The following is a 15,152-nucleotide window of genomic DNA, read 5'->3' as shown; positions in this document are numbered from 1 at the left end:
GCACCCAGCATCTGCCGCCAAAGACTGCCCAAATCAAGGGCTCTTCCATGCAAGATGATGCTGTGCATCCAGATAAGCCCAGGACTCTCTCTTTGTCCATGTCACTGTCCTTGGACTGGTTAATGAACCCCTTTTCCTCTCCCCTTATCTCTTGATGTTAAATGTTACTCTGTTTGATGTGGAATGCTTAATCTAAACATTTATATATTAAGTATACTACTAGGTATGGTTTGCAGTACTGACTGACCTGTGGGGTGGCTTGAGCCTGTGTGACCACAGCTCTGATTACCGAGTGAATGGAGAGTACTAAGAAGTCCCTCCTTGGAAACTGCATGGAGCACATGGATTTTATGATGGAAATAGTATCAATAAAAGCCTGACCTTGTGGAAAGACACAAACGTTCATGGACTTGGTTATGTCTGACCTTGCCCTGCTCACGACACATGGATTCTCCCTCAATATTTCTTTTAAAATGCAATCATTCAGTGGAGAGTACAACAGGTCCCCAAATAATATCATTTCATGATAATACGGATGAGAAAAAAAATCACCTCCTGGCTGGGACTACTGTCTGCATGCAGCTGGCAGGTTCTCCTCTCCCCACGTCTGCGTGGGTTTTCTCCGGGTATTCTGGTTTCCTCTCACATCCCAAAGCTGTGCATGTCAGACAAGTGGGCTGTTCCAGTGGTCGCAGTGTGAGTGAGTGCACCCTGTGAGAGGGTGGCATACTGTCCAGGGCAGGCTCCTGCCTGGAACCTGGAGCTGTTGCGATAGGCTCTGGCCACCTGAGAGCCTGTAAATAATTATCTTGTTTTTATTAATCTTCCTTAGGTGGACAGCTCACATTTATTTCAAATCCTTAATATTAGAAGTGTTTTAGTCTTTATTTAGAATTTTGGTGATGTTTTTGTGACCAGAAATATGCCTGGGAACTTAACTCTTGTTTATAGCAGTTAGCCTGTGGTACTGCTGATTTTGTTCTATGTCCTTCTGCTTAAAGTAGCAGTTTCCAAGAACCTGCTGATGCTGTTAAGTGATGACTTACTGTGCTATATCAAGCCACTGAACACTGTGACATGATCACTATATTCGCTGACGGAAGGTACTATTGATAGAAGGTGGAACAGAGCCCTGCATAGTGGGAGCAGGTCCTGAAGGAGGTGCCTGGGCATATTCACCTGTAGGGAACAGGATGGAGAAATGCCAGGAAGTGCACCGAGATACAGCAGCCCAGGCTCTCTCTGATGCTTCTCTCAGAGAAGTACATGCACATCCCTAAAGCAATAGGGCCAGGCTGTGAGGGCCGAACCCCCTAACTCCCCTAGGGCCTGTCATGCATACATCTCGATGGGTTCTGCTCCCTACCTGTGGATAAGACTAAGGCCACTGCAGAATGCACAGCTCACTGTGCTGAAGCACGATTCTCAAAGGTGCTAAAAGGTTCAAGTTGACTCGAGGGGTTAGCTGAAGAAGGGGGTCCGGGAGGGGTGTGTCTGCGTTTGTTTGGCCATCTTCCTCAGCACTCCTGCTTCAGCATCAACAATCAGCTGACCTTCCCTGAGGTTTGCTCTGCAGCAGGCCAGGAGGGGTGGATATCACTCTGCCAGTGTCTAGGTGGGACACGTGGGATGCGGCCAGCAGGCACCCAGTGAGTGAGTCACAGGGCCAGGAAGCCAAGCTGCTACTGGGCAGGTCCAGAGGACAGGACAGGCCTCCTAGGGTGTGATCCTACCCATGGAACACTGCACCTGGTTTGGCTGCTTGCTTTTTTTTTTTTTTCAACTCAGGTAGAATATGTATACCAACTCTGACTTTTTCAAAAGTACTCTGATGCCAGGAACTAAAAGAAAACCATACCTTCAGGGCCATTAGACTAGGTGATTTCTGAGTTTGCTTTCTTTCCACTCTGCCATTTGCTGGTTTTATGAATGGTGGCCTGTTTTGCAGATCCAGCTCAGTGGGTGGGCCACAGACCTGAGTCAGACTCATGAGAGGGCAAACTCAAATGCACACTAAGCACTGACCACAGCCTACGGGGGAGACCCCCACATTTATCAAGCCACTGAGTCCAAATGCACGCAGAGGTGACAATTTAATTCCTCCCTGGGCAAGTTCTAACTATTCGGGAGAGACTCTGCCCTTTGATCTCAACCTCCATCTCACTCCATCCCACGAAAAAAGATTCCAGGGAGCTTCTCTTTTTCTAAGGGATGTGTGGTACATTTTTCTGGAAAGTAAAATTCTATTTTGAATACATTAGGACAGTTCATTCATTAAAAGAAACTCAGAAGAGAATCCTTAGGAAAAGAGAAATTTTTCTATAAAAAAAATTATTCCTACCTCTATCTTGTTTATATTTTCAAACTTTATGTATTATTCAGAGTAAGACATATCCACATACTACATAGGATCTTGACAATAAAATCACAATTTATACTTAAAAGGGGGTATGTTATTATGTATAAGAAATTAATTAAAGTTGTTAAAATAATGAATTAAAAATATGCCAGATGTACTATTCCACCTGGTTCATCCTCCTTGATTTTTCATTTGTCTTCAGATAGCATAAATCCTAATACACAAAGTTTTAAATTTTCTCCCCAAACTATCTCAAAAGATCACATGTTTAGAACTATAAACTGACAAGGTCACAGTGCAGCTCCTGTTGCTGAATTTCCCAGCTGAGAGGTGCAGGGGTGACGCTACTGCAGGCGCGTGAACTACTCGTTCTGGGCAGTGTCCCACAACTGTGAGAGCTGCAAAGGAGCCTTGGCGCCTTTGGACTTGGAGCTGCGTGGTCTCCTCTTGCTCACTCACGCTTCTTTACCTGCTTCAGCCTGCAGGGACAGCCAGGGAGTGTGGGGAGGAGCAGGCCCCACAGGTAGCCAGCTGAGGGTTCCAGCCCCACTTATGGGCTAGGAACCTGGAAACCAGTTTTGGAGCCCATCCTTCCATCTGTGAGAGGGGCTGACCACTCCCACCTGAGGGGGCTGCGGGGAATTAACTGAGATTAAACGGACCGAGCCCTAACAGAGGCTGAGCACGCGGCAGGCATTCCAGCCCCCAGTTCCTGCTCTCTCACAATACCCACGGCAGGCACGCAGAGCATCCTCAAACAATGTCACCTCCAGACAGTGGCACATCCAGAAAGGCACAACATCCTGCAGGCCGCTGTGCTCAGAACACAGTCATAGTCCCAGAAAACAACAATCACTTTGGAGTTGTTGCCCCAAAGAGGTCCAGTGATTTGCCCGAGATCAGGCCACAGGTAGAGGGCAGACCCAGTGTGGCAGGAGGTGCTCGGACCCACCCTTGCTGCCAGCTGTCACAAAATCCTGAGTTAAAGAATCATCTCAACGTCTTCATTTCAACGTTTTATATCTCTCACAATCTTTATATAGTGGTGTTTGTTTTATTTTACTTTTCCCCCTTATGTTTGTCTCTAGATGGGATTATGCATAGCAATTTTTCTTTTTTCTTGCTTAATCAGTATTTTCTTATTTTTCTATACCTGGCAAAATATACTGCCATAGCAGGAACTGAAACCTGTCTCAGCTGTGAGGTGTCTGCTCCTATGCGCAGAGAGGAAAGGCAACATTTTCCTCCCTCCTCAGCACCCATTCAGACAAAAGTGGGAGTGATTATTCGGGTACCAATCTTAGGGCCCAGGGGGGCTTGTGGCCTTGGACCCATGGCTCTTCCTACAAGGGAGCACAATATTTACAACATGAATAACAGGATGGAAGGTGGGAAGAACACACTGCACCTTCTTCACAGGCCTCCTGGAACTCAGGCAATACCACAGTGACCCTCACAGGCTCACTGCTCTTGGTCACGTCATTCCTGCCTCATCAGGAAACTACAACCTCCTCCTGTCTGCCTCACAGCCACCAGAATTGGACAGCGCCCCAGCACCCCTAGGGTCAAGGGCATGGTCACTCCCTGACATAATGACTGCACAGTGGGAACGGGTAGGATCCATGGGGAAGGGTGGCAACATCACACCTGCTTACATGCCCCCCTCAACGTGCCACCAGAGGTGGGCCTTCCTCGGTGCCATTTCTCACCTGGGCAGATGCAAACCCTCAGCACATATGCTAAGTAGAGTGTGAGCCCCAATGAAACTACAGTTTACTGACCTGTTGGCCAAGAGCCCAAGTTCCACACTCTCCTTCCTAGAAAGTGCTGCACCTGTCTTCCATGGGCCAATTCTCAAGCCTCCCAGTGTGATAGAAAGCAGCAAGCGTGGTTCCCACATGAAGAACCCACGGCACCCCTGTGTGAAGTACACTGTGAACCTGGCCACAGAAGTGACTCTTGCAGCCATTCTGCAACTGTCTGTTAGGGACTCCAAGGTGGGAGGCACATGCCTGGTGACTCCATAGAAGGCGTATCATGCCAAGGGAGTGACAGGGACACCCTCCTGATAGGGTTCGTGTCAGGGGTGCTACCTTGAGCAGGAGGAACCAGCTGACCACACGGGGGGCTTCTAACAGGTATATTACTCACGGTTTTCAGGGCAACGCTGCCCATGCCATTAAGCTCCCGAGACCTATGTGAGCAGGAATTTAAATGCTGATGTTCCAGAGTTACTAGGTGCTACCTTCCTGAACCCCCAGGCACAGATGACAGGAATGGATCCAATGTTAGCATTTGTGTGAAATGCAGACCCTGGCTGGAGTCCAGGACCCTAGAACAGTACCTAACATACAGTCAGTGCTCAAGAAATGCTGCCTCTATTATTACCAAATACCATAATTATTGCAAGCATATACTTAAGGTAATATGTATACCCATAAAGTTATCAACTACATTAGCCAAATAATCATTTAATTAAAACTAAAAGCTCAATCAAAATGTCCCATTTGTCCACCAGCTTTACCTATATGAAAATTCACTAGGTAAGAAATACAATTATAGGACTGAAAGCAAAAGAAAACAGTTGAGAATCATATCACTCCTGGAACATATTCTAGAATAAAATGCAACAATGTGCCTCAGTACTCCTAAGTACCCATGCACACAGAGTGGTCCTGTGTGTCTGGGAGATCATCTGAAACTTTTGAATCAAGATATTCTAGGCCCCAAAATGATGAAAGTATGTGCCTACTAAAACTGATCAGCATTTCATAGAGGAAGTGGATAACGTAAGCCAACAGACTGAAGTAGCTTAGAAGGCAATTAGTTCTGCTTCTGGCCAAGAAATAAAGCAGAAAAGTTTAAATATCAACAATAGCATAAGGTTAATTTATGGATCTTTAATGCTGGCATTTCATTAAACACATGATGAGAGAGTCCTCGACATTCTCTCCTACCCCTCAGAGAGCCTACCTGGCTTTACATTGCCCTGTCCTCTGTGGTACCACGGGGAGGGAAGGCGATTAAACTCTCATCCCGAGGTCAGGAGCAGGTGACCTGGCCCTTGGCACATGCTTGATTGGGGCTCTGCCAGAGCCTGAGACAGACGGCCAGGAAAACTCCTGGATGCTGGCCATGCTGACGACACTTTCTCCTCCTACAGAGCACACAGCTGACAGTTCCCCAAGCTCACTTGCAGACTGGATCCTGGGCCTGACAGCATTGCTCCCAGAAACAGACACTGCATCTACCAACAGCCTGTCCTGGACCAATGTTCCACAGCCACGTTGATTTACCTGCATGTCCCACTATACCAGAGGGCATTTTCATGAGGATGTGAAAATTCAGACCCAAGCCCAAGGACACACTCAGTGAGAACATGAATGGGATATCCTGTGCCCAGGCCTCCACCTTCTCTGCACAGTTCATTGGCTCCTGCACCGCCCTGAGATGGGCAGGGGAGGCTTCACAAACCCTGTGTCAGAGGTAAGAACTGAGAGAATGACGGCTTAAATCTTGGAGTCACACGGCAGTACGGCCAGCGTGGCAACCTTGACCTCTTGGTCTGTGAGCAATTTCTGCTATAACATGCGGGTGACCAAATCTGTGACATAAAATATCGTCAGCACAACAATGACTAATGAAGAAAGCATGAAATAACAGTAACTAAATATCAATAACAATTCCTAAAGAGGTTCAAATTACAGCAATAACGCACCCATTTTTATACTTAATTGATAGAAAAGTAAAAAAAGAAGATCCATTGATTTGGAGGCTTCAGGAAAAGAGGTACTTCTTAGCTGCTGGTGAGCAACTGGCAATGAAGAAGCATTCTGTTCATAGCCATAAAATAGTATTCCAAACTCAAGAACTGATCTCTAGGAAATCATTTTTAAAATAAGGAGATACATGGAAAAAGCTGTTGATAATACCATTAATTTATAATACTGGGAAACTGAGCTTCCCAAACACCTATCCCCAGACAAAATCAGTCATGGCATTCATTCCTTTACAGCACTTTACATCTGAGGTCAGGGTGCTCAGCATGCCTAAACCGCAAGCCCAGACCCTGGTGAAATACCTGCTTCATGTAGGCATAGCACATGGTCTCTGCAACACGTTTGCCTTCATCGTAGCAGGCCCGAGGTCCTATTGGATTCACGTGGCCCCAGTAATCCTCACTTTGAGGGTGGACTTCAGGATCTACGATGGGAGAAAAGTGAGACTGTTTTCATCTTTTCTTTTTCCAGTTCATATCAATAATACATATTTATGATGCAAAAGGGAACTTCGGAAAGACACATTTAGAGATGGAGGGATGTATTAAAAAGGCAACCTCAGGTTTCCAGTCCATTCTCTAAGTTCCAGTAGGACATGATATTAAGCAATGACAACATTTTACTTACAGGGAAAAAAAAAAAAAGATCAGGTCTCCCAATTTTAAGTCTTCCCTCTCTTCTGTAAATTGTTCTTAACTTTTAGAGTGCTACCCAAATTACAATTAAATGAAATCTATGTGAAGAGATACATGGTTTTGTTTTATATTTATAAAATTGATAATTGGAGCAAAACATGTATTTATTGGAAAAAAAAAGAAAAATGCAGCATCTCTGGAACATGATGACTTTGACATGTGCCATCAGCAGAACAAAACTGGGACCCGTGACGAGACAACATGGAGGCTCCTGTAGGGCAGGTGGAGGGACCGGGTGACCCCTGGCAAATACGTGCCTGTTCTTCTAGCCCTCATTTTACAGTCCCAATTCCTGTTTCTCTAGTGTACAAATCAATCACACTTTAAGACATACCAGGGGAAGAGACTATTGGAAGAAAACAAGTGACAAATTCTTTTATTCACACAGGTATATTTCTGGAATGTGAACATACACCTAATTTATTTAGTACACCAAGAATTTTATACATACTTGAGTACAACTATGATATAAAATGTATAAGTCTTTGCCACGAAATCTGGACAAAAAGATGCATTGTTATAAATTCCCATCTTGTTTATCTTACCCCTGAAGTCTGACTTGGGACTCAGTGGACCTGAGCAGGTGCAGGGAAGTAAACAGACAGGTATCCTGCCACATGTCTGCTCGGCCGATCCCTCTGGGTCAGCACAGCCTCCACAGCAATGCAGAAGTGTGCTGTAAAGAAAGGTCTATGTATCTGCTGCTGTGGTTTAAAATTCCCTTTCGAAGGGCAAACTTCTCACTAGTCAGTGAGAGAAAAGTTCTAAGGAAAATACTTCCTGAGAGAAAGGAACCATTGACTTAAATTCACAGAATGTACCAGATGATTAATATCAGACCTTTTTCTGGGGATCTCTGACAAGAGCTGGGCAAGCTACACTCCAAAAAAGATGGTCATAAATTTGACAAAGGACAAGAAAGAAAAGGCTGGGTATGCCCATCTGTCCCTGGACTGGCACCATCTGGACTGAAATGCCCAGGACGCCAAGCTTCTAAATAAGTCCCCTCACAAAATTACCATGGAAAAAAACAGGGCAAAACTTACATTGTTAATACAAAAGTAAAGATCTAGAGTCAAAAATAATTTCCAATCATCTCCCCTTTCCAGCATTCTGCGAGGCTAAGACACTAAGCAAATACTCCACAAAAGTTTACTTTGGTTATTCAAGGTCAGAGGAGAGCACCAGGTGACTTCCATAAATTACACTCTCCAATTATTTAGGAAGCCTAAGGAACACAGGCTCCTGTCAGACATGCAGATAATAAATGAGATGAGTGGGGGAAGCAGGGTGGCTGTGGGAAAGATGTCACTGTTCCTCTCTGGACAGATACCATACCCCATAGGTAGGGAGGGGCACACTCTGCTCTTTTATTAATAACTGCCCAGGACTTCAAAAAAGTAGACAATGAATTACCTTTTCATAGAGATTACAAAGAATATCACTGCATTTAGAAGAATTTCTCTGTTGCTATGATTTTTTTCATTCAGTTTCCTTAATTAAAAAAAAAGTCTCTTCTGATTTTACCCTCTTACTTCCTTCTCTTGTACACAATAATAACATAAAATAGAAAAATTACATCATACTAAAACCTGGCTTCTGCTGCATCAGCTAAGCAGTTCTCCTAAACCTTGCACACCCAGCTGGTTTGGGGCTGAAGAGAAATAAACACACATTGAAAATATAGCCCCTGGTCTCCACTCCTCAACTCCTTCCCAGGCAGTGAAGGAGAAGAAGGCTGTAGCTTGGTAAAACAAGCTCATGGGTGTTCTGACACTACCTGCTTAAGGTACTTCCAGAACTCGTTATACAACAGGGGAGGCAGTCAGCGTGTGTCTCTTCTCCCAGCAAGCTTTAAAGGCCAGCCCACGAGCTCTTGGGAGGTCAGGCATGCAGCATGCATGACTCATATAGAAGAATGGCATGTGCTAGCCAAACAGGTAAAAAGATAGTGTGATTTCTGGGATGTTTTCAGAGCAGAATGGCAGAAACACTTCTGTGGAATCATAAATGGTGGGTCTTTATTGGCCAGGTGACAGGGTACAGTCCTCCAGTGATGTGTGATTAAACAAGAGAGGTTGTCCCACCAGGAGGAGGAGCTTGGCGACCCAGGAGGCTGACAGGTAGCCTCTTGCGACAGGAGGAGCATGGGCAGGCTGGGCCTCCTCAGAAAAGAACCCTGGCCTCTTCTGAGACAGGATGAAAACAGTCCAAGCGCTAGAGTGAGCATCCCCTGAGAGAGCCTCCTACTTACCTCCATACACCTCCGACGTGGAGGCCAGGAGCAGACGGGCACCGACTCGTTTTGCCAGCCCTATAGAAAGCAAAGACATGATAAGAGACTCAATTTACATGTGCAGGCACATTTTTTGCTGGCCAATTTAAGCACTGTTTTAGTATTAAAGACATTTAATTATCTATCCAATTATCTACCCTTACTGCATCTGCTTTGGCACCAAAATAAATAAAACAAATGAAGTAAGAAAAACCTAAATGGATTCTCAGAAGGCCAGTATTTTGTTGAATACTTGTCATAAGCAGGTCCAAATGCAGAATCTGTAAGTTTGATAAAGTGTGATTTGAGAAGTTTCGTGAAGACTCCTCTGCCCCCAAATATTACCCCATATTTTACTGGGTAACTTTCCCTTGGTTGACAGAAGGCAAGGCCCTTCTCTCCTTAACTTCCACAATGGTCCACCTGCTGCTTCCTGAACATGTCCCTGGGCTCTTGTAACTGCCCATGCCACCCTGTCTGGGTAACTCTCCACTCATTCTTCTTCCTCCTTTGTGGTTCAGCTTACATAGCACCTTCTCCAAAGCAACTGTCACATTCCTCAATCCTGCTCTGAACCCCTTTCCTGGACTGATCACTCACATGTAACTGACTAGAACATCATTATCTATGGTGGTCAAGTAAGTATGGAAAGTCTTCCAAACTCATTCACAGAGTCCCTGTGTACAGTGGTTCATTACAGGCTCCAAGAACCCCCCTAACCTTCACTAACCCTGTACTTAAGACAGGCAACATACTCCACCCCCAATCGCCACTACACTAGAGGGGGGCTGTGCTGGACACCCCTCAGCTCTGCCCCCCACAAAGAGCAGGGGCCAACACATGCCCACAAAGCACTGCTAGGAGGGTGAGACGAGCCAGGCGCATGCAACCTATGTGCGCTTCTGGGCGAGGCTGGGTGGGGTGGAAGGATTCTAGTGTGTCCGACAATGTAGTAGCTTCAAAATGAAGGACGCTGAGATCTTTTTCTTCCTGATTAAACTTTTTGAGATATTTGTACATTCAAATTCAACTGTACAAAGTAGTATAGGGACCTTATGTATCTTTTACCCAGATTCCCCTAATGCTAAAATTTGTAAAACTAGATTGTGTCACAATCAGGACATTGACATTGATATGATCAGTGACTATTTCCACTGAAACGGACATTCCATTGATAAAAGTGATAGAGCATTTCCATCTCCACCAGGTTCCCTCACATGGCCCTTCTATAGCTTCTCCTCGCTCCCTCCCACCTGCTGATCCCTGGCAACCACTAACCAATTCTCCATGTCTATAATTGCGTCATTTAGAGGATGATACACAAATGGAACATGGCCTCTTAGGACTGAATTTTTTCACGGAGCATATTTCCCTCAAAATCTATCCAAGCTGCAGTGTGTATCAAAGTTCCTTCCTAATCTATTGCTGTGTAGAATTCCAGGGGATATATGTATGCACTGCCGTTAATCATTCACCTATGATAGGACATTCTAGTTGCTTCTCGTTTTTGACCTCTACAAGTAAAGCGGCTATGAACATTCATACAGGTTTTCATGTGAACATAAATTTTCATTTCTCTGGGAGAAATGCCCAAGAATACAATTACTGAGTCTTATGGTAGGTGCATATTTAGTTTTTTAAGAAAGCGTCAAACTGTTTTCCAGAGTAACTATACATTTTATATTCCCCCCTACGTGAGTTCTTTCTAGTTTATAGTTTTCTCTGAACTTTGGTCACAAACACACATCACAAATGCAATGTGTTATATTTCAAAAACAACTGAGTTAAAAGATTTTGAAACTAAGACTATTTCTGTATCACTTTCATGGAATGACTTACGCAGGATCTATAGAGACAACTGTCAGGGAGTGAAGCCAAGGGAGCTATCCCGCTGCTGTAGTGTCTGGGGGTTACGAAAAACTTTCATCAGAGAAAGAACTCTAGCACAGGGTCTGGGAGGTGGGCAAGTTACATAGAGGAAAGGGCCTCACCAGGAAGAAGCCAGGCAAAGTTCATGGCATCTTGTCTCAAGTGCAAGATGGCTAATGACGGCTCCTCTCGGTTCAGAATACAAAGTCCAATTTGGGTTTCTTTGCCTTTTTTATCTCTCCTGGAAGACTCTTTACCATTCCTGCAAGGCCTCCACATTCAATCTCAGTCATAGCTCAAGCCCTAGCTCGAATCACTTTTGCCTTTAACTCTAATAGCATTTTGCTGAGGCCTTTCTTTGGGAGCCTTTCCTTTCCTACTAGGTATCACCAACGCTTGTGCCCATTCAGCAGCCCCCAACCCCCATGGGGCGCCAAGTGCAGAAAAGCCTGAGGGTAACCCCATCTGAATCTGCCCCACGGTGACAGGACCCACGGGCACAGTGACTGCATCCCCCGAATAGGAAGAATAAATGGAATCTCTCTAAACACCAAGTACATGATGGGCTTTTCCTCTATGGTCTAGTTCTGGTATGATGGAGGGGGGCGGGGCAAAGAGAGTGTAGGGAGGGGTAGGTGCTTGTGATGGCAAGAAGAGGGCACCACGCACACCTCTAAGCAGAAGCAGCAGCACGCTGTTCTGTCTGGTGACCAGAGCAGGAGACGGTAACAAAGAAGATAAAGCTCTTTCCAGATAGGAAGAAGTTGTTTACTCCAAACAACTTGACCCTTGTGATGGTTCATTTTATGTGTCAACTTAGGCCACAGGATGCCCAGGTATCTGGTTGAATATTATGTCCAGGGGCGTCTGTGAGGGTGTTTCTGGAAGAGAGGAGCATTTGAATCTGTAGACTAGGTAGAATAGATGGCCCTCCCCAATGTGGATGTATCATCCAGTCCCTTACAGGCTTGACTCGAACACAAAGACGGAGGAAGGCCGACTGCTTACATAGAACATCGATCTGCCCTCGGCTCTCCGGTTCTCAGGCCTTTGAACTACACCCCTGGCTTTCTGGGTTCTCTTTCTTGCTTGCAGAAGGCAGACGGTGGGACTTCTCGACCTCCATAATCATGTGAGCCAATCCCTCGTAACAAATCTCTTTCTCTAAATCTCTACACATCCTATTGGTTCTGTTCTTCCGTAGAACCTTGACTAGTACCACCCCCTAAAATATTGCATCTAAGAGATAAACCAATCTCTGGCTGTCCTTTCATTCTCTTGACTCCATGCTTTGTTCAAATTAAAATTTAGTGCTGTATTTCCCAAGTCTATTTGCAGAACCTGTACTAAATGTTCCTATACTTAAATCCATCATTTACTTGCCATTTTTAAAAGTGGTACCTTTCTTCCACTTTGCAAATAAACAAAACCCCTAGAGTTTTTTGAAAAAACTGTGCCAAATTTAAGCATGCCTCTAATTTTAAACATTAATATGTGCACATTACCCAGTGCTATAAATCTAAGGGCATGTCATTTGTGAATATACACATGTGGCCACCCTTAACAATGCTCTCTCTTCCATCTTTTATGAATGCGAACCCTGAAGTCCAATCTAGGGCAGGTACTCAGTCTTGATAACACCCCATACAGATGTCTCCATCCATTCCTTCAAGGAGTGCTACTGAATCACCTCTGTGTGTAAGGCCATGCCAACCCAACCTCGGGATCAGAGCCACCACTGCCTCTTTCCAGCATGAGGCATGCCACTTATCCTCAGCATTCATCAGCTGGTTTCAGAGGAGGGGAGGGAGGCAGGCTGGGTGGTCAGGTCACATGAAGCCCCTGTGGTCACTTCCAGGGGATCTCCACCAGGGTGCTGCAGCCTGATTACTACAATGCATGAAAAGTTAGACCATCTCCTCCATAACATATTCTGATGACAAATAAAGTCACACTGAAATAACACTGCAAAACTGCCAAATACCACAGGCAGGGCGATAAGGGATGAGGGAACACACTCAGATTAAACTCTAGTAGAAGATTCAACGACCTATGCTTATAATCATCTAAAATATTCCCAGCAACAGCCAAAAAACAAGAAAATGACAACTTACCCAACATGTTTAATGTCCCAATCGTATTGGTCTTTAATGTCTTGATAGGATTATACATGTAGTTTGGCGGGGAGGCTGGAGATGCCAAATGGTATATCTGGTCAACTAAAGGAGACAAAACAGAAGCCTGTTACTTCAGAAAAAGCACTAAAAAAATACTGACCTCCTAGGATATATGCTGTATAATAAACGTATTAGTATATCTTTCACTGAAATCAAGTTATTTTATTCTTTATATAAGCTAATTTACATTTGTAATTAGAAAAATGTTAAACAAAAATAGAAAGTCTATCTGGAAACAAAAACATGTGCTGGGTCAGCTGAGTCTGTTCTCGTGTAACCAGAGTCAATTCGATTACTGAGTTGATTGTTTTCTGAAATATTTGTCCCAGATAAAGCATTCAAATCAGAAGGAAGACTGAATTTTTTTCAGACACAGAATTAAGCATGAATTTTTTTTTTTTTTTTTAGTTTGTAAGGCAAATATGACTTAAAACCAAAGACACAGAACTATGGGAGAAAGTAGCCTTTCCTTTGTTTTTATGCATCCTGTATACATAAAACCAGACCCTGAGACCATGGGGAGGGAGGGAGGGGGGTTTTTAAAGCCATGAATGGCAAAGCAATTCAGATTCCATACACCCCCCGCCCCTCCTGGAAAGGCATTCACTTTAACGTCACTACCCACAGTGCTCCAGCACAGAACCAAGTCAGGTAACATCTGCACATAGCAGAGAAGTCCTCGGGGACCAACCTCTCCCTGTGGAATGGCAGCAACAGACACACACACACACAGGAGGAACGCCATTCTTCCAGACAAAGTCCCTGTCATGCCATTCTACTTTTAGCCACTGGTGAGGAAACACATCCACCATCCACAGGAGTGAGGAACAGGGATCTGAAAGCTCTGCTGCCAAAATGAGTCCTCCCTTGCACGTGGATGTGTAAGAATACCTGCAGGGGCCCCTCTGCCTGGGCCTTCCGGGCTCCTGCTGACCAGGGAACTGCTGCTGTTTTCCCTTTCCCAGTGCTGGTAATGGAAGAGCTGAAGATCAAGCCTTTGAGCCACAGCAGGTCAGTCTGGAGGTTCTCAATCAATCCTGACTGTGCACTAGTCACCCAGTGAGGTGATGCCTGGGTCCCCAACACCCTGAAGCAGGCTGGGAGACTCTAGACCTTCATTCATATATATGTATGTATTTTTTTTTTCCACATTTGAAAGCCAAGTCTGAAAAACAGTGAGTTAATTTAGAAATAGAACCAATGCTTATGGGAAGAATAATCTTTTTGTAAAGAAAACTAACAAAACACCAAATCTTTAAAATTATTGATGGTCTGTCAAGATACAAGTTCACTGAAAGGATCTGTCCAAGTAAAAGGAAATCCTGTGACTGCTGTTCCCACCCCCACAAGTTATTCTGAGCTGAAAAACTGCTAAAAATAAAAGGTGAACTAATATTCTGTTATACAAATTGTAATTTAACAAGATACCTTTTAAAAATCAGCTCTCACAAAGTCCCATAATTCTAAGGCCAAACTATGTTTTGCAGTTTCCAGCTAGGATCAGCACAGACCAGGTCAGTTCCTGCACACCTACTTCCAAGCTCCAGGGCTGCAGGGTGAAGCAGCAGACCATTAGCCCCAGAAACAGGCACTGTGCTGCCTCCTCTGAAGATGCCTCCTCATACCCACTGCCACTTTGGAGCAGGACTGCACCAAGTTCAAAACCAAATGAGGGCCAGGTGTGATGGCTCACACCTGTAATCCTAGCACTTTGGGAGGCTGAGGTGGATCACTTGAGGTCAGGAGTTCGAAACCAGCCTGGCCAACATGGTGAAACCTGTCTCTAGTAAAAATATTTTAAAAAAAAGCTAGGTGTTGTGGGTGGGCACCTGTAATCCCAGCTACTCGGGAAGGTGAGGCAGGAGAATCACTTGAACCTGGGAAACAGAGGTTGCAGTGAGCCAAGATGGCACCATTGCACTGCAAGCCTGGGCAACAAGAGCAAAACTCCATCTCAAAAAAATAAATAAAATTTAAAAATTAAAATTAAAATAAAAA

At 44.7% G+C, this 15,152-nt stretch overlaps 1 protein-coding gene across 7 annotated transcripts in view; it reads right to left on the bottom strand.

Moving 5' to 3' along the window:
* The window catches only part of UXS1 (UDP-glucuronate decarboxylase 1), a 95,667-nt gene that overhangs the window by 23,055 nt on the left and 57,460 nt on the right, over positions 1–15,152 (bottom strand). For all 7 annotated transcript variants that reach the window (XM_055243875.2, XM_055243874.2, XM_055243881.2 and 4 more), the window contains 3 exons: positions 13,092–13,196; positions 9,088–9,147; positions 6,441–6,562 (listed from right to left, as the gene is read on the bottom strand). In XM_055243875.2, coding sequence (XP_055099850.1) covers positions 6,441–6,562; positions 9,088–9,147; positions 13,092–13,196 — 287 coding nt within the window. The remainder of the gene's footprint in view (positions 1–6,440; positions 6,563–9,087; positions 9,148–13,091; positions 13,197–15,152) is intronic.

This window comes from Symphalangus syndactylus, chromosome 14, assembly GCF_028878055.3.
Source record: "Symphalangus syndactylus isolate Jambi chromosome 14, NHGRI_mSymSyn1-v2.1_pri, whole genome shotgun sequence".
Classification (NCBI taxonomy): Eukaryota; Metazoa; Chordata; class Mammalia; order Primates; family Hylobatidae; genus Symphalangus; species Symphalangus syndactylus.
This window is presented reverse-complemented; position numbering and strand designations above follow the sequence as displayed.